The sequence below is a fragment of the Ruditapes philippinarum genome, unplaced genomic scaffold, assembly GCF_026571515.1.
Source record: "Ruditapes philippinarum isolate M1 unplaced genomic scaffold, ASM2657151v2 ctg1269_1_1_1_1, whole genome shotgun sequence".
Taxonomy (NCBI): Eukaryota; Metazoa; Mollusca; class Bivalvia; order Venerida; family Veneridae; genus Ruditapes; species Ruditapes philippinarum.
Genome location: NW_026866429.1, coordinates 75,492 through 100,484, shown reverse-complemented (window position 1 = coordinate 100,484; position 24,993 = coordinate 75,492). Strand labels below are relative to the sequence as shown.

Here is a 24,993-nt window from a genome sequence, read left to right as displayed (position 1 = left end):
ACAAGCCATATACACCTTTACATGCCTGCCGTATATACCTTTACATGCCTGCCGTATATATCTTTACATGCCATATATACCTTTACATGCCGTATATACTTTTAAACACCTGCCGTATATACCTTTACAAGCCGTATACACCTTTATATGCCTGCGGTATATACCTTTAAATGCTGTATATACCTTTAACGCATGTCGTATATACCTTTATAAGCTGTATACACCTTTACATGCCTGCCCTATACACCTTTACATGCCTGCCGTTTAAACCTTTACATGCCGTATATATACCTTAAAACACATGTCCTATATACTTTAAAATACGTGTCGTATATACCTTTAAATGCCTGTCATATATACCTTTAAGTACCTGCCGTATATACCTTTAAATGCCTGTCATATATACCTTTAAGTACCTGCCGTATATACCTTTAAATGCCTGTCATATATATCTTTAAATGCCTGTCATATATACCTTTAAATGCCGTATATACCTTTACATGACATATATACATTTTCATGATAGTTTTTACATAAATGAAACTTTCGATGTACTTATTATAAATTATGGCACAAAAATGTATAAAAAAAGTCAAATTATATTCAACTATTAAGTAAAAGATAATCTGTATTTGGGTTGAATCAATTGATTTTTTTAATTCAACATGCTCAAGAAAATAGAAAAATGTACAATTAAGTGTTTCCCATTTGTCATATTTAACTTTTGTCGACATTTAATTCAACTTGCCTCAACATCCATAACATTTCTTAAAACACATTTTATAAATCAATAACAGGCATACATAAAAAAATCTATGTTTCATAAGTAAACCATCCAATGATATACAGTTACATCTTTTACATCTGTATTTATTTTGTTTTACTTATAAAAAACACATTTAAATCTATCGTAACAACTTTAGCATTAAATGCAAACTATACACTGTATTTCTCGCATTTGAAAACAGAGACGTTGAGCTATACAAAAAGTAAAGTTTTATACTGGTACAACATTTCAATCTATTATTACAACATATTTTGTCCATCTACTCAGTTCAATAAAGAGTATTTGTGAAGTAATCCTGGGGTAGCTGGTGTAATTCTCTGGCAAGGTATAAGTTCTCCCTAACAACTGAAGTTGAAATTTGGTCTTTTGTCATTTGCCTCTTATCTTTAACTTAGAAATCAGGAAGGCCTCTTCGGTGGGCCACCAAGATCTCACCAAGATCAACATAACAACCAAATGTTAACGCTTAAACTGCTAAAACCAAAAGTGATCAGCTTTAACCACCAGTGAGTAGTCTGAACACACTATACTGTTGGTAGCTTAAACTTGCATTTTGATTTTAAAATCCTTTAAACTTCAAATAGACTGTTCCCAATTCAAATCAGTGTAAAAACAATACACAAAGTCAGCAGGTTTAAGTTAAAAGAAAATTACCAATATTACCATTAATTTATAAAGAAGCTGTATCTGGAGAACATTTACTAAATATCTTATTACACTATATGCTGATAACAACATAAAATTAATTACAATTTATTACAATTTGTATTATATAACCACTGACAGTTTTACAGAATCAAGTAATTGTTTAATGTCATATAACAAAGTATTTGACTAAAAAACTTTGTGCTATGTTAAACTTGTCCAACAAAAGTTTATGTGAAAAATTATCTTATTGCTTATGTAACACTTATATTTTATGTAATATATTATTATAAATGTTATTACAATTATATGGACTGTAATAAACGAATCAGACTAGAATGATATATGGCTAAGAATGTTTATTTTAATCGTTGTGTAACATTGGCTAGAGCGACAGCAAAAGCCTGTATTGCGGTAAATGGGTACTGGAAGTCTAAGGTGTAAGCATTGCTGTCAATACGTCCAAACTGCATCACCTGTAATTATACCATATAATTATACTGCTTCATCTGTAGATATATTAGATTAGACTGCATTGATATGCTGGCAGTGACTGATCTGCTGACAAATGATTTATAATATGTGAGCCTATTAATCATAATGTTATAAGAAAAAAGTAAACAATTTCAAATGAACACCATGCAGTCTTATATAGATTATTCATTTTATATGATCAGTAAACTGTCAAAATATTGTTTACTCTTCCAAAAAAAAAACATTTTTGAAAACTCAAAATTTACATTAGAAATCAAAAGATATTATTCTGTCATGCATGCATTATATCAAGCAGATAGGCACTGGACAATAATTATTGTCAAATATTACTGTTAATTATTCACCTGTTTTCCTCTGTGTTCAACCTGGAAATTTTTAGCTGATTCTTGAGTGACTCTACCACCAAAGTCGAGTTGATAAACTTGACTGTTCTCATTCCACAAAGGAGCCTTGTTGTGCAGGACAAACTGTCGATAACGGCTTTTCTCTTCACTTTTATTGAGCGCTTTTTTCAGCTAAATTTTGAAAATGAAAAGATTGAAGTTAATCAACCAAACAATGAGGAACAAGGGAAGAAAAAGGAAGGTAAAATGAAGTCTCTGTTTTAGAATGATAATAAAAACATTAAGTCTCTGTTTAAAAATGATAATTAATACATTAAGTCTCTGTTTTAGAATGATAATAAATACATGAAGTCTCTGTTTTAGAATGATAACAAATACATGAAGTCTCTGTTTTAGAATGATAATAAATACATGAAGTCTCTGTTTTAGAATGATAACAAATACAAGAAGTCTCTGTTTTAGAATGATAAAATACATGAAGTCACTGTTTTAGAATGATAACAAATACATGAAGTCTCTGTTTTAGAACGATAATAAACACATTAAGTATCTGTTTTAGAACGATTATAAGCACATGAAGTCTTTGTTTTAAAACGATAATAAATACATGAAGTCTCTGTTTTAGAACAATAATAAATACATGAAGTCTCTGTTTTAGAACAATAATAAATACATGAAGTCACTGTTTTAGAATGATAATAAATACATTAAGTCTCTGTATTAGAATGATTACAAATACAAGAAGTCTCTGTTTTAGAATGATAAAATACATGAAGTCTCTGTTTTAGAATGACAACAAATAGAGTCAGATAAGTCATAATTACAGTAACCTTTGAGATAGCAACATGCATATGTCATATCTTCCTCAGGTGCAGAACAGTGTAACCACCTTATATAATAATCCTAATATGCACAAGAAATATAGCTCGAGTCTTAAAAATGTGCGATCATCGTATCTGTTGTAAGGTTTTGTATGCTGACAAGAATAAAAAATGTCTGCTGGACATACAAGCAAAAATTTCAGCCAAGGAATATTTGTTAAGAAATCAGACATTTTATGAAATGAACCTTACCTTGTGCTTTAATTGAGCTTTCTGGAAAGACTCTAAATTTTTATAATTATATGACAGCCTCACATCCTCCGAGGAGGAACTAAAGTCATCCTCTGAAGTTTCCACTGATCGAGGATATTTTGATTTTCTTTTAAACAATGGGCTGTGATGTTTACATTTTCCACCTCTCATCACTTCTTCCTTCAATTTTATTGTTGGAGAGTCTGGTTTATGTAGTCTATGTAGAGGTGACGATGGCAGAGATTGTGTAATGTCCAAACGTTCAACTTCACTCAGAAGAGAAGATTTTCTTCTTTTATTGAGCACTGAATATTCCCTTTCAAAATCATTTTGGGTTCTAGTAATCCCATTAATCTGTATCTCTCTGTCACAGTTAAGGTTATCCTCTTGATTAATGTATCCTAAATTATCTGATCCTATCACATCACTGTCACATGAAGTCAATAAACTTTCATCTTTACTTAATTTACGATTATTTGATAACCTGCTATGGTCACATAACTCATGTTTTATTACAGTTTCATCATCAGGTAAAATTGCCTCTGTTTCTGTATATCCCTCTAGGTACAGTCTTTTCTGACTGTCAGATGTTGGAGTGAGAACCTGGCTGCTGTCAAACACAATATTTCCTTCGAATGTTAAATCTTTCACACTTTGATCATCATCATCAGCAAATTTGATGCCCTGACAAGCTGGATCTGCCCAGCGAGGTACGTTATCTACCTTGTCAGAACGTATAAACCTATCAACAAAACTTGGAACATGTTTATGAACACTGTCAGGAGATTCGGACTTAACACTGTTTTTACGGGAATCTTTTGGATCACCATTTGTGAAAAAATAATCACCAACCACCGGACTTTTTGCGCCATGAACTGAGCAGTCACTCACCTGACTTTTAACATTAGTTTCATTTTGACACGACACTGTTTTAGCACCATTTTCATGTGTTGTGTAGTGTTTTGAATTGCTGACATGATTTGAATTGACTGTTACCCCTATTACAATAGATTCATCAGTGACTGTCTGATTTGTTGTATATGTAGAATGTAGTGGAATTTTAGGACGTGCCCCGCCATAACTACATGTGTTTATAATGACAGGATCTTCTCCTGTATTAAAGGCATGATTGTTCTGTGGATGGGTCTCTGAGGCGGGGGAAAGTTTTGTTTTCATGCACACTGACTTTTGCCTGTCTGGGTAACAGTTTACAGTGGACCCATTGTCAGAGTTATTGTCTGCTGTATCAGATAACTCAACATGATTAGTTAATATGTCAACACTGATAATCTCCGAGTCCTGATTGGTCAGATTATCAAGTTGTGTAGGAATGTTGTTCTTCATAAAATATTCATTATGTACACCTGACAGTAAACCATCTAGCATTGCTGAAATTAAAAAAACATACTCTCATAAAATATCAAAAGTTATAAAAAATAGATTGAATAAGTACAATTAACATTAATTCAATATGAATACATTATTTGATAATAACAGTACAAACTCACAAAATGTTAATAATATAATACTTACTTTCAGTCATCATCATATGTTAATGGTTACAATTTTTTTATTTTTGTAAAATTCTAGCATCATAATAACACAATAAGGGAAGAATACTCAAAGTTTGACTTATATAGTTCTAAATGATGTTGCAAGAGAAAAGATGGAACTTTGAACATATTCAACAACCCTGACATTTACATTTAATATAATTTAATTTCTTGTTCACCAAGAAAAAACTGAAATATTCTCTCCAAAAAAAATGAAATATTCTTAACTGGTTTCTCCCTAGCATCCCTTGATAATTCTCAAGTTACCAACATTATTCTAATGAAGTAAACAATTATCGACAAAGTTATTAAATCTTGGATCATAAATGGAAATGAAGCACAATATTTAATTGCAGTTATAATTTTGCAAAACTAATTAATTTAAATTACAAATAACAGAGAAATCTATGAAAATGTTACTTCCACAAACATGTGACTTAATATCAGCATTGAATTTTCAAATCTAAGTGCCATATGAAATCTGGCATGTTTTGTATCTGATTTTTAAATTCATGTAAATTCCAGTTCACACTATCTTTTCTAAATTCATTTTACATCATTTTTACAGTATTTTCAAGCGACATTAAGCTCATTGTTTCCCTGTCAAGTTGAGTTGAATTAGTAATATATTTCAAAAGAAACTATCTAAATCATAAAGACACTGTTTTTGAGAACTGAGTTTTACCAATACATTTTGAACAATATAAATTTAGTAAAAATTTCATATTCAAATAAATTTCCTTTGATCATGTGAATTACTGATTATTTTTTTCATAGTAAAATATAATATTGCGCACAATTCTGACAAAATCTAAAGTTATTTAGATTATCTTTTAATTGTCCACTGACCATTTTCACTTGGACAGGCATATAAATAATGTGCCACTTTTTCAAGTATATTTCATTTGTATAAGTGTACTAACATCTTTAAAACTTAATTATACAAAAAGCATGCCTTTAGCTATAAAAAACAACAAGTACACTAAATTAACTGTTTATCACACTATATATAGTTTTATATAACTTTTGTCAATATTATTTAAGAAAAAAACAAAAACAGTATCAATCCTTTGAACTCGTACTGTGATAAAAAAATTAATCCACCAAATGGGTTCTGATCAGACAGTATAAAATGCTGGCCTGGTTTTAGAATGGTGAAAAATTCATGTTTGCTAAAATCTGACTATAAAAACCCTTGTGAAATAGTGAAATAAAAGTCAATTACATATGACTAGGATAATTGTAAAATATGGTCATACAAAGCTGATCTGTGTCATCTTCTCCTACTCCAGCAGGTGTGAAGTTTTTATCTTGTGCTAGAAGAGAATCATCACGTGGTAGTTCTGTCACTGTCACAGTCATTTGTCGTGGTTGTAGATGTAACAGGCTTGTTTTATACAACACATTACCCAGGTCCTCTGGCAGGTGAGCTGCTGTACCAACTATACGAAACTTTGTGCCCCAGATATTTGACATCACTTCAACCAGCTTGCTGCTCTGTTTATTTTATAGATACAAAAAAAATAATTGTTTGATAATTTAGATACAAACTACCATTAATTATCAATGTTGACACAATAATTTAAGTTTAAAACCAATTAACTAAATTGCCTAACCTAGAAATACGTAAAATAATGACAACCACCTTTCCAATTATTCACCTTGTAAAAAAGAAATAACAGTTATCATTCTCTGATATCTGCCATTTATCAGTCTAACTTAAAATGTGTGAAATCTCTTCCCTTCAATGTCAACAAAACTTTCCTTCACAAAAATCCTAAGCCTTCATTTTTGTCCTTTTACCCTGACTTGCAACAGTGTAACTAATGTAAAATGTAGCTAACAGACTGTCTAAATGTTCTTACTCAACTATTTTTAGTACAATACAACCTCTATATAGAATGACCTGAATAATCTCTTTACATCAACAGACTACCCTCTTAAAGTAAGACTTTACAATAAATTTCATATCTGGAGCAACACCTTTCAGCAACAACCAAAATTTTTCTCTCCAAAAAGGTGTTGCTGCACAAAGGTTGTACTGTTAATTGAAAATTATTCTGTTTTTTTTAATATGGAACAACATTTCTTAAAGCAATAACATTCGTGTTAAAGGTAAAAAAATAAGATCTACAATAGAAATCAGCAAAAAATGTTCCACGCCAAGACTATAATTTAATTTATGAAGTAGTGATCACAGATTCACAAACAAGAGGGCCATGATGGCCCTGAGGTCGCTCACCTGTATATAGGCCCCCCACCCCCAGGCCAATTTTTACCCAAGGGCTTTTATTTGTTTATTTGAACAGACTTGGTAGACACCCATAAGAAGATGTTTCATGCTAAACATCTAAGTTCTAGCTCATTGGCATTTTTAAAAGAAGATTTTTAAAGTTTTTACTATACACATATAGTTAAAAACAATGTCACCCCTGGGGCAGGGCCAGTTTTGACCCCCGGGCGTTTATTTTAACAAACATTGTAGATATTTACTTAAAGATGTTTCATGCTTAATATCTAAACTCTAGCTATTTGGGTTTTTCCAAAGAAGATTTTTAAGTTTTTGCTATACACATATAAGGAAAATCAATGACCCCCCCCCCCCGGGCGGGGCCAGTTTTGACCCCAGGGCATTTATTTGAACATACTTGGTAGACACCCATTAGAACATGTTTCATGCTAAATATCTTAGCTCTAGCTCTTTGAGTTCTTTAAAAGAAGATTTTTTAAGTTTTAACTATATGCATATAGGGAAAATCAATGACCCCCTGGGGCGGGGCCAATTTTGACCCCAGAGCTTTTATTTGAACAAACTTGGTAGACACTCATTAGAAGATGTTTCATGCTAAATATCTTAGCTCTAGCTCTTTGGGTTCTTTAAAAGAAGATTTTTTAAGTTTTTACTATATGCATATAGGGAAAATCTATGACCCCCTGGGGCAGGGTCAATTTTGACCCCAGGGCTTTTATTTGAACAAACTTGGTAGACATTCACTAGAAGATGTTTCATACCAAATATCTAAGCTCTAGCTCTTTGGGTTCTTTAAAAGAAGATTTTTTAAGTTTTTACCATATGCATATAGGGAAAATCAATGACCCCCGGGGCGGGGCCAATTTTGACCCCAGGGCTTTAATTTGAACAAACTTGGTAGACACTCACTAGAAGATGTTTCATGCCAAATATCTAAGCTCTAGCTCTTATGGTTTTTTAAAAGAAGATATTTAAAGTTTTTTCTTTTGGTTGCCATGGCAACCAGAGTTCTGCATGGAATTAAATTCTTTGAACAATTTTTAAAGGTGACCACCAAAGGAACATTCCTGTGAAGTTTGGATGAAATTGGCTCAGTGGTTTATGAGGAGATGTCATTTAAAGCAAAAGTTTACGGACGGACGGACGGACGACGGACGGACGGACGCCGGACGAAAAGCGATCACAAAAGCTCACCCTGTCACTTTGTGACAGGTGAGCTAAAAATGTAAAATTTGCAAATTTTTTATCTTGTAAACATAAGAACATTTAAGTGCTATCAATATTTACTGCAGTAGTACAAAAACAACTTTCAGAAATTCACTGATAACTGTATATATCATTATCCTATTTTCCCATTTTCAGACACATTAAATTGTATAGGGAATAAGTGCCAAACCAATGTAACATTACACTTAATCAAATGTTCATTTCAGTACAAGAATATATAGACAAGTCATAGATCATTGACCAAAGCAGCCAGACTTTCTGGTAAAATAATGGAACAGTGAAACCTTGTATAATCTTATCATTGTTTAGACACTTTATAATCAGAATGGCAGCTACTTTAGTAACTTCAAACTTTAAAAATTTATCTAATAGAATAATGTGACCAAGCAAAAATGTTACATAGAGACAGCCTTGGACCAAAAGTTATGAAACAGGGCTCTTTAGTTAATTTCACAATGCAGAAAAACAAGTAAAATTATTGTTCTAATAATTACCCTGTTATTTGTTATAAAAGGGCTGTATTGACCATTTTTTTATCTCTGACATGAATGAAGTCTGCAACTTTTTTCATCTTATTCTTGTGGAAATATAACTGTATCAGAAAGGGGGATCTATTTTGCCTTAAAGATCACATATGTATAAAGAATAAATAAATTCAAATTTGAATTTATTTAACTCTTGTAATCCCAGAAAATAGTAGAGGATCAAGCAAGGTGCATATATAAATCAATTTTTTTATGTCAGTCAACAAATAATGGGTTAATGACAAAACAAAGAATCTTGCTGACCACTATGGTGACACTAACTTGTCAACAGAACCATAGTTTAATTAAGTGCTAAAATTTAAACAAATTTCATTGAGGCTTAAAAGCTGATGCTAGGCATCAAATATTTCAGCTTAAGCTTTTGTTTGTTTGGCTTGTTTTATGCCGATTCTAACACATTTGTTTTGCCATATATTGGTGGTAGATCATCCTAATCAACTTTCCTGAATAACTAACCAACTAAGAGTGATAGACAAAATGACTGTTAGATAAACTGTCAACCCAACAACACTGATTATCATTCACCATGACAATCAATATATAAACATACATGTCAATTTTGATTAGGAACAATGTTTGGCTTAAGATAGAATATTTTTTGAAAACAGATGACAATTTCTAAGTTATACATTGCCATAACTCAATAATACAATACAGACTTTAATGAATGTGAATCTTTTTTTTTATATTAAAATAAACATTCATGCAAAAATGTATAAAAACTCAACACATCAGTATTGAGGAAGGCATTTCAAAGCTATTTATATATGGATATATTCAGTAACTTATTTATAGATAATTCTCAAAGTTATTATCTACCTCTGGTAAGTTATCATTATAGAAGAGCTCACTAACTTATTTATAGATAATTCTCAAAGTCATTTTCTACCTCTAACTTATTTATAGATAATTCTCAAAGTTATTATCTACCTCTGGTAAGTTATCATTATAGAAGAGCTCATTAAGAGTTCGGAAAGTTGTACTTCTTTCAATCTTCTCCGGACGACAATGTTTGAGTCTTTTTCTACGTGGAACTCTAGGGCTTCCTCCACAACCATCCAACTCTATATCACTGTCTGATGAAGAACTTTCTGTCAACAACTCAGCCTCAAAGTTAAACATCTGTCCTGTGTCACCTTGAAAACATAAAAAAAACATCAGCTACTTTAATATTGAGCTAAGTATTTTGAAAACTCTATTTACTATGAAAACTCTTTACTAGTAAAATATAGTGCTGCCATCAGACTTAATACTTATGTAATAAACATGGGTGGCCATAATTTGTTACCCTGAGCATTTTGTGTGTGTTAATTTGATACGTTATATTTTCTTTTTATTCAAACATTCAATATTGAAGAAACTTAGCAGATAAACATTAAATTTACTTTGATGTTCAAAAATATCCAATTGTTTTCTTTATGAATGAACATCTGACAAGACTTTTTCATTTTGAAATAATGGATTACACATGCTTTAATTATTTGTCTGACTTTATTGTAGATTTTTACACATTCATGATGACAGGACCTCCTAACCAGCTTTCCTAGTTAAGTAAACCAGCAATCATAAATTTCACTGCAAGTGATCCACGTCTAATCCAACATGATTTCTGAATCTAGTGAGAGACAAATCACCTTTACACTCAATGTCTGAGTTTAATTGTTACAGAAATTAGCCAGTCAAACAACCAGTGAATCAAGGATGCTCTCCCTATTGAGCTAAGGGGTTTAACTACACATGCTTTGATGTTGAGATATTTTAATATTGAGATGCTATATGTCATATATATATATGTATATATTTATAAAGCTTGATACTATACCTTCTTTTCTCAGACTTTTTGTTGCTTTAATCCTTGGATCAAAGATAATAAAGTCAGGTCTCAATTTGCTTGCACGTTTTCCTTTCAGTAAAGGAATTAAACCACCAAGGTATTCTAGATAGAGTGTATAATGTCCACCAGAGGTCTCTTCACCATGATGAATCATTGTACAGAATAATCTCTCTGATCCCGGTGGTGGTGTACTTACAAATGCTCGCAGTTTAAATGGATCAGGTATATAACTCTGTAAATATTTTATAACATTCTAGTACAAGCTATGTATTTATCAATAAATTCCTCTTCTTCTTAATCAAACATGAGGTAGCTTAAACCCAATACTTTTTTCAGGAGGATTAAATATTTTTTAAAAATTTTTCAATTATATTTTTCATTACATCCCCCATTACTATCTAAAATGTTTTTTAATTTTAAATTTTGTATATCTTTATCAAATGAAATTTTAGTTAAGTTTTTCATCGATAATTTTTTAATCGGGTAAAAACAAAAACAGCACATTAACTGATAAAAAAGAAAAACAAAAAAAAGATATTAATTAATATATTTTTAAGCTAAAAAAGACCAAATGCCAACTTTTTGTACCAATAAAAGCTCACAAAACTTCAGAATTTTTAAAGATATATTGCATGCAAAATTTTTCCCCAAATTTTTCTTTTAAAAAAGGGCATAATTTTCAAATTAAAATTCATTTATGGGCCTTTGGAGTGGCCCTTTTTTTTCTCAAAAAAGTGGTGGTACAAGAAAATCATTAAGGTTATAAAAATAGATGTTGTATCAAAATTTTACCCCAAATTTAATTTTAACCTTGTTAAGATAGCCTACTTTTTCTTAAATAACAAGCTAAAACTGAAACAGACAATATTAAAAATTTCTATACTAAAGGTTATTATAATTGCAGTGACTAAACACTCACCTTAATTGTAGGTGTGAAGAGAGCCTGAACATTTGAGCATAATTTGACAGGAAGTGGTAGTTTCTCTACATTGTAGTCATTACGAACAAGACATTGTACACTCCGCTGACACAGATATTGTAATGATGGTACATGTTTTACAATCCATGCTACATGTAAACAATGACCTGCAGCAACAAATAACCTCCGATCATTGTGTCCCCAACATAATGCTGTAAGAGGTTTTCCCTGTAATGAATTTTTTTTTTAATGAGTTTAATAAGATTATTTACATGTAGATATGTCATAAACAATCTCATGTTGTAGGAAATACTTTAAAACATATAGCTATCTCACTGTAAAAAAACATTTAAATAAAATATTTAGCAAAATTTAAAATCTCATAAAGTAAAAATAGACATTGTTATATACCGGTAAGATATGCATCCATTTTCACTGGTACATAAATTACCACATTCTGTTTAGTAACAATCTCCCATTTTCTTATTGCACATTTATATCATCATGTAAAACAATGCTATGGTACTTGACTGTTCACTCATTAGGGTAGAAAATGTGTAAGCAGCCTGATAGCTCAGTTTGACCTGCCATACAGTATTCCAAAGTCCCTGGTTCGAGGTTTACGTCATAAATATAACATAGAAAATGATATTAGAAGCATTTCTTATGAGTAATAGAAAGTAACATACCTGAGAAGGTACTGAAACCCAGTGTACTAGTTCCCCATCTGCTGTATAAAAATGTATCTCATTCTGACAAAGAAGATTTGGTAGACGTGTAAACCCTCCAACTGCCAAATACTGACCACAGTTTGACCAGTCTATTCTCAAACCTGAAACAAATACAAACATTTAATATACTTTCACAGTTTATCTGTAATCCTTGAAAATCCCACAAAAACTGACCACAGTGTGACATGTTCTTTGTGTATTAAACACTTCATAACCTGATATTACCATCCTTAAGAACTATTAACCATTCAGCAGCTGAATTCTAATATAAATTTGTCCAGCTTCCCTTTTTGTAACATTCCATTAATAATTTTGGGTATATCAAGATGAACATTTTAACAAACACATACAGAGCCTGTTCAGACTGCACAAATGTTTATGTTCAGGCCGGCCTGGCTCTATACTTGTGAAAGATCATTTTCAGCAGCAGCAGCGGAAGGGTTAAAATTATTCCACATAACCTATACGTATAACAAATGCACTTGTACAAAACTGCATTAACTCAAGTTTAAAAGGCTGATATTTTCATGTGTCTGCCATAATAAACATTTACCATAATTTTGTTTTATAGTTTTTACCCAGATTTTAACACATCTTTGGTCATATCTCTGTGGTCATTCTGCCTTACCAGGTTTCCTAGGTAACTGTCATAAGGACAGGGACTAATCTATAGTGCTAATCTATTCCCAGTGCTTGACAACTAGTTACAAGCATATGCACTCTTTTCATGAAAAATAAATGCAGTAAGCACACTCAATTCTCTATATCTATCAAAGTATCATAGAAAAAAGAAGAAGAAAATGAATGAAGCACTCATCCCTTACTATGCAGGGACTGATAGTGACCAGGATAAAGTTCACCAACATGCATGCCCTGTCTGACCTACATTATAAAGTTGGCTGATAAAATTTCATCAGGATATCCCCAAATGTTAATCACTCACAGATCAGTTCCAAACCTCAAGCAAGCTAGCAAAGTCTATCTCAGAAATTCAGCAGGTTAAGGGTTAAATAATTAGAGAAATAATTCACAGACCAATTTAATTGTTATTTATCATCCATCTAATTCAGTAATAAATTACAATTGACAAATAGTTTCTGTATGACAAAACCCATTCAATCTCTAGTCATCATTGTCAGTGAAAAGAATACATCACAGTTCATCTTATAGTAATATATCATTGACAGAATTCCAACATATATCACCACTAATAATAGAACCTTACAATAACACTATTGTATATGGTAATAACACTATGTATTTTGTAATTGCCATGGTCAGTCCTGTAAGATTTTTATCATCTTATTTTACTTCAAGCTTTTTCAACATATTTCCTCAAAAACTTATTTCATAATGCCATAATGTATACATGTATATACATGTACAATGCTATAATTCTAAACAGTTTTTATGAAAAAAACCTATGTCTGTTTCTTTGGTAAAATTAACTTCTATAGAAAATACATCAAAGTTAATCGCAGACTTTAAGCATTCTAGATGGCCTTATAATGCATTCAAAACAAGACAGAAATAAGTTATTGCAAAGATCAAAGACTTTAGGGGTGACAGGAACAAATTTGTTTATTCTCTGAAGATGAAATTGTTCCATAACGACAACCTGAGGAACATTTATTTTCATCAGTTTAAAGGAATGTAAAGGTCACAGATATAACAGAAAGCTCTTGCCAATTATTATATGTCTCTAAAATATAGCTTACCAATTATATAACCTTCTGTTAGAGTATCGTGTATACAATAAATACCAAGGTTAACACCACTATATAAAGGAGAAATATTCTATTACAACCATTTAATCTGATTGTGCCCTGTGCTTATAGCAGGAAAATGGTCAAATAAAGTAATTATCTTTACTTAATACATCAATCTAAATAATCTGATCTTTAATCTTGTTAAAGACAAATAATGGCACAAAGAAAACAGAGGCAACTGTAAAATGGGAGTCAATTTGTCTAGGTTGACATCAGGAAGTAAATAATTGATGATTGTAAAGTTTGAGGCGATATGTAAGGTATCATCTTTATATTTAATAGGTAATTTATCTTGTACTGACAGTTAAACGCAATAAGTCAGTTACTGAAAATTTTGTCCTACAGATACAAAAACAACCCTACCTATAACACTACACCTACTATAAAGAAATACACCCACTACACAGAATTATAACACTACACCCACTACACAGAATTATAACACTACACCTACTATAAAGAATTATAACACTACATCTTCTAAACAGATATATAACTACACCTATTGGAAAGAATTATAACACTACACCTACTATAAAGAATTTTATATCTACATCTACTATACAGATATATAACTAAACCTTCTATAAAGAATTATATATCTACATCTACTATACAGATATATACACTATCTACATCTACTATAAAGAATTATAAAACAACATCTACTAAACAGATATATAACTAAACCTTCTATAAAGAATTTTATATCTACATCTACTATACAGATTATAACTAAACCCTACTATAAAGAATTATATATCTACATCTACTAAACAGATATATAACTACACCTACTATAAAGAATTTTATCATGTAACTGCTATGGTAACTGCCCGATAACACTTGCCTGATAATTATTTTTGATATCAGGTCAGTAACCTGATATCAAAAATAAGCCCCGCCCATTTTACAATTGCTTTTATTCTCATTTTCATCAGCATGTGAATTCTGCAATGTAATCATAGTCACTTACAAGTCTTGAATCAAGACGATATTTATTTATTTATTACATCGATTTTGAATTCAATTACGAATAAATGAGATAGCGAATAGTTAAGCACCAACTAAATGAAGTGACCTCATAATTAATAATTGCAAATGACATCATCGATGTTCACGTCATACTATACATGTATCATAAAAAACAGGCTAGATGATTTTCTTTGAGAACTTTATTTTGCCGGATTATTATTTAATAAGTGAACAAATTGTTTTGTTTAAAAAATAAGACGCATGTTTGTGTAGCTTGTGTTTGATTGCCTATTTGACTTTTGATTGATTGAAAATATCATGAACTTTTGAATTTGACAATTCAAGACAAAAAGTGCAGTAAAGTTTTTGTGATTTTTAGGGATTTTTGGATCGATGTTTAAAGGTAAGAATTTTATCGTGTTTCATTCTGTTGTTTTTTTTATCACAGGAAATATTCTCGAGTTGAAAGAAAAAATGGCCGCCATATACAAATTCTAAGTTTCAGGGGCGGAGGAATTTGTTTTCAAGAATTATTTCTTTGAACAAAAATGCCCCTTTTTATGAAATTCGCTATTTAAAAGTAGATTATTTTGTAATTTTGACAGTTTTTATGTGTTACATGATAAATAGAAAAACATTCTACTGTCTTTTGATATCAATTTTATCAGGCGAGGCTGATATGGACAGAAAGGGCTCGGCAAGCCTCGGCCTTTCTAGCCCAGATCAGCCTCACCTGATAAAATTGATATCAAAAGACGGTAGCATGTTATTCTCTATATAACACTCACTACACCTACTATAAAGAATTATAAAACAACATCTACTATACAGATATATAACTACACCTACTATAAAGAATCATATAAAAAAAACAGTGAAAATTCAGTAATTTTTTAAGGTTTAATTTAAGAGCCAAGGTCAAAGTTAGTTTGATCTTTGTAAATGTCTGGATCTAAAGGATATGTATCTAAATAAGAAGACAATATGTTCATAAATAACCAGTTAAAGCAAAACATTTGCAAAATTAAAAATTTGACCTTAAAGGTAAAGGTCATTGATGACTCAAGGTCAAAGTTAGTTAGGTCAACTTGAAAGAACATTCCAAAGAATTGTTGTGTTCAATTATTATGAAGACAATTCATTAATTAACAAGAAAGCTATAGCCAATTTGTACCCTTTCTGGGATATGTTCTAATAAGTGGCATTATTATGTCAAAATACTTCGAGGTATGAAACTTCACATAGACAGTTGCATTGTGATCTTTCAATATTTCAGTGATGGGACAGGGCAAGACAGGACAAGATGGGGCAAATTGATTCCCCCAAAACTATGTTTGGTGGAAGAATAACTAGCTTATTGAAATAATGGCCTGGTTGTTTTATTATCAAAACATAACTGTCAAGTGACATCACATAAGCATATAGTGACATCACACTAGCATATAGAAAGCTTAACAAAGTGGTTTCTTTATATGAAAAACAGATACCAAAATCCAAAGTAACAGAATCATATGCATACTTTTATGCAATAATAGTGCTGTCCGAAGCACCTTTTTAAAGGGAGACACAGGCAAAATTTTCATTTCTTAGTTTTGAATTTTTCATTCATTATTCTGTAAATGTCCTCCAATTAAATACACTAAACAGTCAAAGGAACAAAACGTTTCTCCATATAAAGAATAAAATGGTGTTTTCCTATCTTGACCCGCGTGGGTCAGGTTAGAGCACTAAGATTTAACAATAGTTGTCACTCTGTACTCTGGAAACGTTAAAAAACATGTCAAATCAATTACTTAGACTTATTTTAATCATACAATATCCACAACACCTGTTATTGTAACTTCCAGGGTTTGTTCAAATCACATGACTTGTTTTTTTAACTATTCGGTGATTCTGTTGACGTCTAAATTTCGTTCAACATATGAAGTTATTTTCAAGCTTCAAACCCAAAATATATAGAATTTATACAGAAATTCATGCTGGGACTTTAAGAAATGTCATTTAAGGGTGATTTGAGTACAGAAGATAATTTTTATATTTTTGTCATTATTTTGCCTGAGTATCCCTTTAATGCAAGTTTGATGAAATTTACAAAATGATTTCAGAAGAGACATTGTATAAAGACATCAAGTATAACAAGTGACATAAAACATAGAAATTTGTATTTGCTGAAAAAGTTATATCGTACAAAGACATAATCTTATAGGTCATTTCTTCTCTTGTAGTTAATTAGGTACATTTCTCTCTGATGTCAATCAAACAAGACAAGTTTGCATGTCTAAACACAGTTAGCCTGACCATATACCAATAAATAGTAACCCAAGAGAGAACAAGTAAATTAAATTTGACTTTTGTCTTTTGTTAGTTGCTATTTTTGTGTTTCTTAGAACACTGACCTTTTCTTAATATATTGATTTTTTGCTATATACAATAAAATAGTTGCTTAAAGGCCACATTATGCCTCAGAAACAAATAATGTTTATTTCTTTAAAAAAGGCAAACATAAGTTTCCAAACTCTTGAATAATGATTTAAGAGCATGTTAGATGTTTGTTACCTAACGAAAGGAGCCCTAAATGTTAAATTTGTTGTCATGAAAGTAGCATAATGTAAACAAGGTAATGTTTTGACTTCCATACAAAATATGAATCACTATAACTGTACTTAATGCCCAAAAGCAATAGAACAAAAGATGGATCAGGTAAATGGCCAAAAAGTTTTTTTTGAAAATATAAAAGTACACAAAAAAAAAAAAATTGAGAAATAAAAATTTCTTGGGGATAATGGCACAATTATATCAAAGTAACATTATAAAGATAATATAAAAAGGATATTTCTTTGTTTCAGGAGACAATTAATGCCTTGACTTCATTGTAATAATTTTTTCCAGCACAAGAAGGAATCTGTGTTGAAACAAGGAGGAAGACATTTACAGTAAACATATCAGCCACATCAGTAAGGAGGAAGTCATTTACAGTAAACATATCACCCATCCATCAGTGAGAAAGAAGTCATTTACAGTTTAACCTATCAGTCGGAGTGAGGAGGAAGTCATTTACAGTTTAACTTATCAGCCACATCAGTGAGGAGGAAGTCATTTACAGTTTAACCTATCAGCCACATCAGTGAGGAGGAAGTCATTTACAGTTTAACCTATCAGCCACATCAGTGAGGAGGAAGTCATTTACAGTTTAACCTATCAGCCACATCAGTGAGGAGGAAGTCATTTACAGTTTCACCTATCAGCCACATCAATGAGGAGGAAGTCATTTACAGTTTAACCTATCAGTCGCAGTGAGGAGGAAGTCATTTACAGTTTAACCTATCAGTCACATCAGTGAGGAGGAAGTCATTTACAGTTTAACCTATCAGTCACATCAGTGAGAAGGAAGTCATTTACAGTTTAACCTATCAGCCACATCAGTGAGGAGGAAGTCATTTACAGTTTTACCTATCAGTCGCAGTGAGGAGGAAGTCATTTACAGTTTAACCTATCAGCCACATCAGTGAGGAGGAAGTCATTTTACAGTTTTACCTATCAGTCGCAGTGAGGAGGAAGTCATTTACAGTTTAACCTATCAGCCACATCAGTGAGGAGGAAGTCATTTACAGTTTAACTTATCAGCCACATCAGTGAGAAGGAAGTCATTTACAGTTTAACCTATCAGCCACATCAGTGAGGAGGGAGCCATTTACAGTTTAACTTATCAGCCACATCAGTGAGGAGGAAGTCATTTACAGTTTAACCTATCAGCCACATCCGTGAGGAGGGAGCCATTTACAGTTTAACTTATCAGCCACATCAGTGAGAAGGAAGTCATTTACAGTTTAACCTATCAGTCACAGCAGTGAGAAGGAAGTCATTTACAGTTTAATCTATCAGCCACATCAGTGAGGAGGAAGTCATTTACAGTTTAACCTATCAGTCACATCAGTGAGAAGGAAGTCATTTACAGTTTAATCTATCAGCCACATCAGTGAGGAGGAAGTCATTTACAGTTTAACCTATCAGCCACATCAGTGAGGAGGAAGTTCATTTACAGTTTAACCTATCAGTCACATCAGTGAGAAGGAAGTCATTTACAGTTTAACCTATCAGCCACATCAGTGAGGAGGAAGTCATTTACAGTTTTACCTATCAGTCGCAGTGAGGAGGAAGTCATTTACAGTTTAACCTATCAGCCACATCAGTGGAGGAGGAAGTCATTTACAGTTATAACTTATCAGCCACATCCGTGAGAAGGAAGTCATTTACAGTTTAACCTATCAGCCACATCAGTGAGGAGGAAGTCATTTACAGTTTAAACTTATCAGCCACATCAGTGAGAAGGAAGTCATTTACAGTTTAACTTATCAGCCACATCAGTGAGAAGGAAGTCATTTACAGTTTAAACTTATCAGCCACATCAGTGAGAAGGAAGTCATTTACAGTTTAACCTATCAGCCACATCAGTGAGGAGGGAGCCATTTACAGTTTAACTTATCAGCCACATCAGTGAGGAGGAAGTCATTTACAGTTTAACCTATCAGCCACAATCCGTGAGGAGGGAGCCATTTACAGTTTAACTTATAGCCACATCAGTGAGAAAGGAAGTCATTTACAGTTTAACCTATCAGTCACAGCAGTGAGAAGGAAGTCATTTACAGTTTAACCTATCAGCCACATCCGTGAGGAGGGAGCCATTTTACAGTTTAACTTATCAGCCACATCAGTGAGAAGGAAGTCATTTACAGTTTAACCTATCAGTCACAGCAGTGAGAAGGAAGTCATTTACAGTTTAACCTATCAGTCACATCAGTGAGAAGGAAGTCATTTACAGTTTAACCTATCAGTCGCAGTGAGGAGGAAGTCATTTACAGTTTAACCTATCAGCCACATCAGTGAGGAGGAAGTCATTTACAGTTTAACCTATCAGCCACATCAGTGAGGAGGAAGTCATTTACAGTTTAACCTATCAGTCGCAGTGAGGAGGAAGTCATTTACAGTTTAACCTATCAGCCACATCAGTGAGGAGGAAGTCATTTACAGTTCAAACCTATCAGTCACATCAGTGAGGAGGAAGTAATTTACAGTTTACCTATCAGCCACATCAGTTCATTTACAGTTTAACTTCAGTCGCAGTCATTTACAGTTTAACCTATCAGCTACATCAGTGAGGAGGAAGTCATTTACAGTTAAACCTATCAGCCATGTCAGTGAGGAGAAATAATTTACAGTTTAAACCTATCAGTGAGTGAGGGAAGTCATTTACAGTTTAACCTATCAGCCACATCAGTGAGAAGGAAGTCATTTACAGTTTAACCTATCAGTCACAGCAGTGAGAAGGAAGTCATTTACAGTTTAACCTATCAGCCACATCCGTGAGGAGGGAGCCATTTACAGTTTAACTTATCAGCCACATCAGTGAGAAGGAAGTCATTTACAGTTTAACCTATCAGTCACAGCAGTGAGAAGGAAGTCATTTACAGTTTAACCTATCAGTCACATCAGTGAGAAGGAAGTCATTTACAGTTTAACCTATCAGTCGCAGTGAGGAGGAAGTCATTTACAGTTTAACCTATCAGCCACATCAGTGAGGAGGAAGTCATTTACAGTTTAACCTATTAGTCACATCAGTGAGAAGGAAGTCATTTACAGTTTAACCTATCAGTCGCAGTGAGGAGGAAGTCATTTATAGTTTAACCTATCAGTCACATCAGTGAGAAGGAAGTCATTTACAGTTTAACCTATCAGTCGCAGTGAGGAGGAAGTCATTTATAGTTTAACCTATCAGTCACATCAGTGAGAAGGAAGTCATTTACAGTTTAACCTATCAGTCGCAGTGAGGAGGAAGTCATTTACAGTTTAACCATTCAGTCGCAGTGAGGAGGAAGTCATTTACAGTTTAACCTATCAGCTACATCAGTGAGGAGGAAGTCATTTATAGTTAAACCTATCAGCCATGTCAGTGAGGAGGAAATAATTTACAGTTTAACCTATCAGTCGCAGTGAGGAGGAAGTCATTTACAGTTTAACCTATCAGCCACATCAGTGAGGAGGAAGTCATTTACAGTTTAACCTATCAGCCACATCAGTGAGGAGGAAGTCATTTACAGTTTAACCTATCAGCCACATCAGTGAGGAGGAAGTCATTTACAGTTTAACCTATCAGCCATGTCAGTGAGGAGGAAGTCATTTACAGTTTAACCTATCAGCCACATCAGTGAGGAGGAAGTCATTTACAGTTTAACCTATCAGCCACATCAGTGAGGAGGAAGTCATTTACAGTTTAGTCATTTACAGTTTAACCTATCAGCCATGTCAGTGAGGAGGTAGTCATTTACAGTTTCACCTATCAGCCACAGTGAGGAGGAAGTCATTTACAGTTTAACCTATCAGCCATGTCAGTGAGGAGGAAATAATTTACAGTTTAACCTATCAGTCGCAGTGAGGAGGAAGTCATTTACAGTTTAACCTATCAGTCACATCAGTGAGGAGGAAGTCATTTACAGTTTAACCTATCAGCCACATCAGTGAGGAGGAAGACATTTACAGTTTTACCTATCAGCCATGTCAGTGAGGAGAAAGTCATTTACAGTTTCACCTATCAACCACAGTGAGGAGGAAGTCATTTACAGTTTAACCTATCAGTCACATCAGTGAGAAGGAAGACATTTACAGTTTTACCTATCAGCCATGTCAGTGAGGAGGAAATAATTTACAGTTTAACTTATCAACCACAGTGAGGAGGAAGTCATTTACAGTTTCACCTATCAGCCACAGTGAGGAGGAAATCATTTACAGTTATACATATCAGCCATGTCGTTGAGGAGGAAGTCATTTACAGTTTCACCAATCAGCCACAGTGAGGAGGAAATCATTTACAGTTATACCTATCAGCCATGTCAGTGAGGAGAAAGTCATTTTCAGTTTAACCTATCAGCCACAGTGAGGAGGAAGTAATTTACAGTTATACCTATCAGCCATGTCAGTGAGGAGGAAGTCATTTACAGTTTCACCAATCAGCCACAGTGAGGAGGAAATCATTTACAGTTTAACCTATCAGCCACATCAGATAGGAGGAAATCATTTGCAATTGAACCTATCAGCCATATCAGTGAGGCGGAAGCTGTTTATAGTTAAACCTATCAGCTACATCAGTGAGAAGGAAGTCATTTATAGTGAAACCTATCACCCATCAGTTAGTGAGGAGGAAGCCATTTATAGTTAAACCTATCAGTCACATCAGTGAGGAGGAAGTCATTTATAGTTTAACATATCACCCATCCATCAGTGAGGAGGGAGCCATTTACAGTTTAACCTATCAGTCACATCAGTGAGAAGGAAGTCATTTACAGTTTAACTTATCAGCCACATCAATGAGGAGGAAGACATTTACAGTTTAACTTATCAGCCACATCAGTGAGGAGGAAGACATTTACAGTTTAACTTATCAGCCACATCAGTGAGGAGGAAGACATTTACAGTTTAACTTATCAGCCACATCAGTGAGGAGGAAGTCATTCATAATTTAACCTATTAGCTACAGATGACACATTCTTTCAGTGTAAGATTTAATTAAAGCTCATTGAGTGAATATCAGATGTGATGATAAATGATGTCATGCTTTCTGCATTTATCAAATATTTTTCACTTTTATATTTCAGCAATCTACTTCTGAAAGGAATGTAATTAAGTAAATTGATATTAACAAATTGTAAAAAGTCAAGACATATTTATTGTAACCATTAATATGGAAGATAATCATGTAAATGTTCACAGTGAGATGTAAGATATGTTGTATAAATCTGTGGTAAAATTTAAAAAAGAAAATAGAAAACACAATGGTTCACAGACATAGGAATTACCTCTTGATCTCTTGTATATTAGTCTCATTTTTATTGTCAGTATTGTATATATTATTTCTTATATTCTAGCTTTAGGTATACAGCAATAAGACTGTGCACATAAATCAGATTGCATCAATAAAACATGTTCACCTTTCTAAGAAACTGGCTAATAATTGTTGCATGTTTAAAGTAGGACATTTATAGTGTGATATTTACAATTAGGCTGTGTTGGTGACATTATGTTATTTAATTAATATGGTTACAATAACCCCCTCTAATGAGTTTCTTTTTCTGTAGAAAAACATCCATTGTTACAGCTCTGACATCTAACAAATATTGCATGTTAGAGAATGTTTCCCAATCTCACATTACAGGCTAAAGGAGAACCAATGACAGGCAACAAATCATGTCAAGCAATATTATTTTTCTAACATATGATGAAACATGGTCATGACCCAAGTAGGGCTCAAACCCATGAACTCTGGGTTGAGAGGCAGACATCTTAATTACTAGGCCACTGCTCCCCTTCTAGAGTGTTAGAGTTAAAGCATCTGTCAGCATCATAAGAGTAAAAGCATCTGTCAGCAGTGTTAGAGTTAAAGCATCTGTCAGCAGTGTAAGAGTTAAAGCATCTGTCAGCTGTGTTAGAATTAAACCATTTGTCAGCAGTGTTATAATTAAAGCATTTGTCAGCAGTGTAGAGTTAAAACATCTGTCAGCAGTGTTAGAGTTAAACCATCTGTCAGCAGTGTTAGAGTCAATGCATCTGTCAGCAGTGTTAGAGTTATAGCATCTGTCAGCAGTGTGAGAGTTAAACCATCTGTCAGCAGTGTTAGATTTAAAGCATATGTCCGCAGTGTTAGAGTTAAAACATCTGTCAGCAGTCTTAGAGTTAAAGCATCTGTCAGCATCATAAGAGTTAAAACATCTGTCAGCAGCATTAGAGTTACAGCATCTGTCAGAAATCTTAAAGTTAAAGCATCTGTCAGCAGTGTGAGCATTTAAGCATCTGTCAGCAGTGTTAGAGTTAAAGCATCTGTCAGCAGTGTTAAAGTTAAAGCATATGTCAGCAGCATTAGAGTTAAAGCATCTGTCAGCTGCATTAAAGTTAAAACATCTGTCAGCAGTGTTAAAGTTAAAGCATCTGTCAGCAGCATAAGAGTTAAAGCATCTGTCAGCAGTGTAAGAGTAAAAGCATCTGTCAGCACAATAAAGTTATAGCAGCACCTGTCAGCAGCATTAGAGTTAAAGCATCTGTCAGCAGTGTTAGAATTAAAGCATTTGTTAGCAGTGTTAGAGCTAAAACATCTGTCAGCAGCATAAGAGTTAAAGCATCTGTCAGCAGTGTTACAGTTAAAGCATCTGTCAGCAGTGTTAGAGTTTTAACCATCTGTCAGCAGTGTAAGAGTTAAAGCATCTGTCAGCAGTTTTAGATTAAAAGCATTTGTCAGCAGTGTTTGAGCTAAAACATCTGACAGCAGTGTTAGATTTAAAGCATCTGTCAGCAGTGTTAGAGTTAAAACATCTGTCAGCAGTCTTAAAGTAAACGCATCTGTCAGCAGCATGAGTTAAAGCATCTGTCAGCAGTCTTAGAGTTAAAGCATCTGTCAGCAGTGTTAAAGTTAAAGCATCTGTCAGCAGCATGATATTTAAAGCATCTGTCAGCAGTGTTAGAGTTAAAGAATCTGTCAGCAGTGTTAAAGTTACAGCATCGGTCAGCAGTGTTTAAGTTAAAGCATCTGTCAGCAGCATGAGACTTAAAGCATCTGTCAGCAGTGTTAGACTTAAAGCATCTGTCAACAGTGTTAGAGTTAAAGCATCTGTTCTTCATCATAAAAGTTAAAGCATCTGTCAGCAGTGTGAGAGTTAAACCATCTGTCAGCAGTGTTAGAGTTAAAGCATCTGTCAGCAGTGTTAAAGTTACAGCATTTGTCAGCAGCGTAAGAGTTACAGCATCTGTCAGCAGTGTTAGAGTTACTGCTTGTTTTAAATATCATAATTCTGTCAGCAGCATTT

General features: G+C 33.2%; 1 protein-coding gene across 3 annotated transcripts in view; it reads right to left on the bottom strand.

Moving 5' to 3' along the window:
* Window positions 1-1,525: 1,525 nt before the first annotated feature.
* Window positions 1,526-24,993, bottom strand: part of LOC132732449 (tubby-related protein 4-like) — a 70,365-nt gene continuing 46,897 nt past the window's right edge. For all 3 annotated transcript variants that reach the window (XM_060718868.1, XM_060718867.1, XM_060718869.1), the window contains 8 exons: window positions 12,363-12,505; window positions 11,674-11,901; window positions 10,743-10,986; window positions 9,851-10,056; window positions 6,157-6,394; window positions 3,345-4,732; window positions 2,272-2,442; window positions 1,526-1,908 (listed from right to left, as the gene is read on the bottom strand). In XM_060718868.1, coding sequence (XP_060574851.1) covers window positions 1,792-1,908; window positions 2,272-2,442; window positions 3,345-4,732; window positions 6,157-6,394; window positions 9,851-10,056; window positions 10,743-10,986; window positions 11,674-11,901; window positions 12,363-12,505 — 2,735 coding nt within the window. In that variant the 3' untranslated portion in view covers window positions 1,526-1,791. The remainder of the gene's footprint in view (window positions 1,909-2,271; window positions 2,443-3,344; window positions 4,733-6,156; window positions 6,395-9,850; window positions 10,057-10,742; window positions 10,987-11,673; window positions 11,902-12,362; window positions 12,506-24,993) is intronic.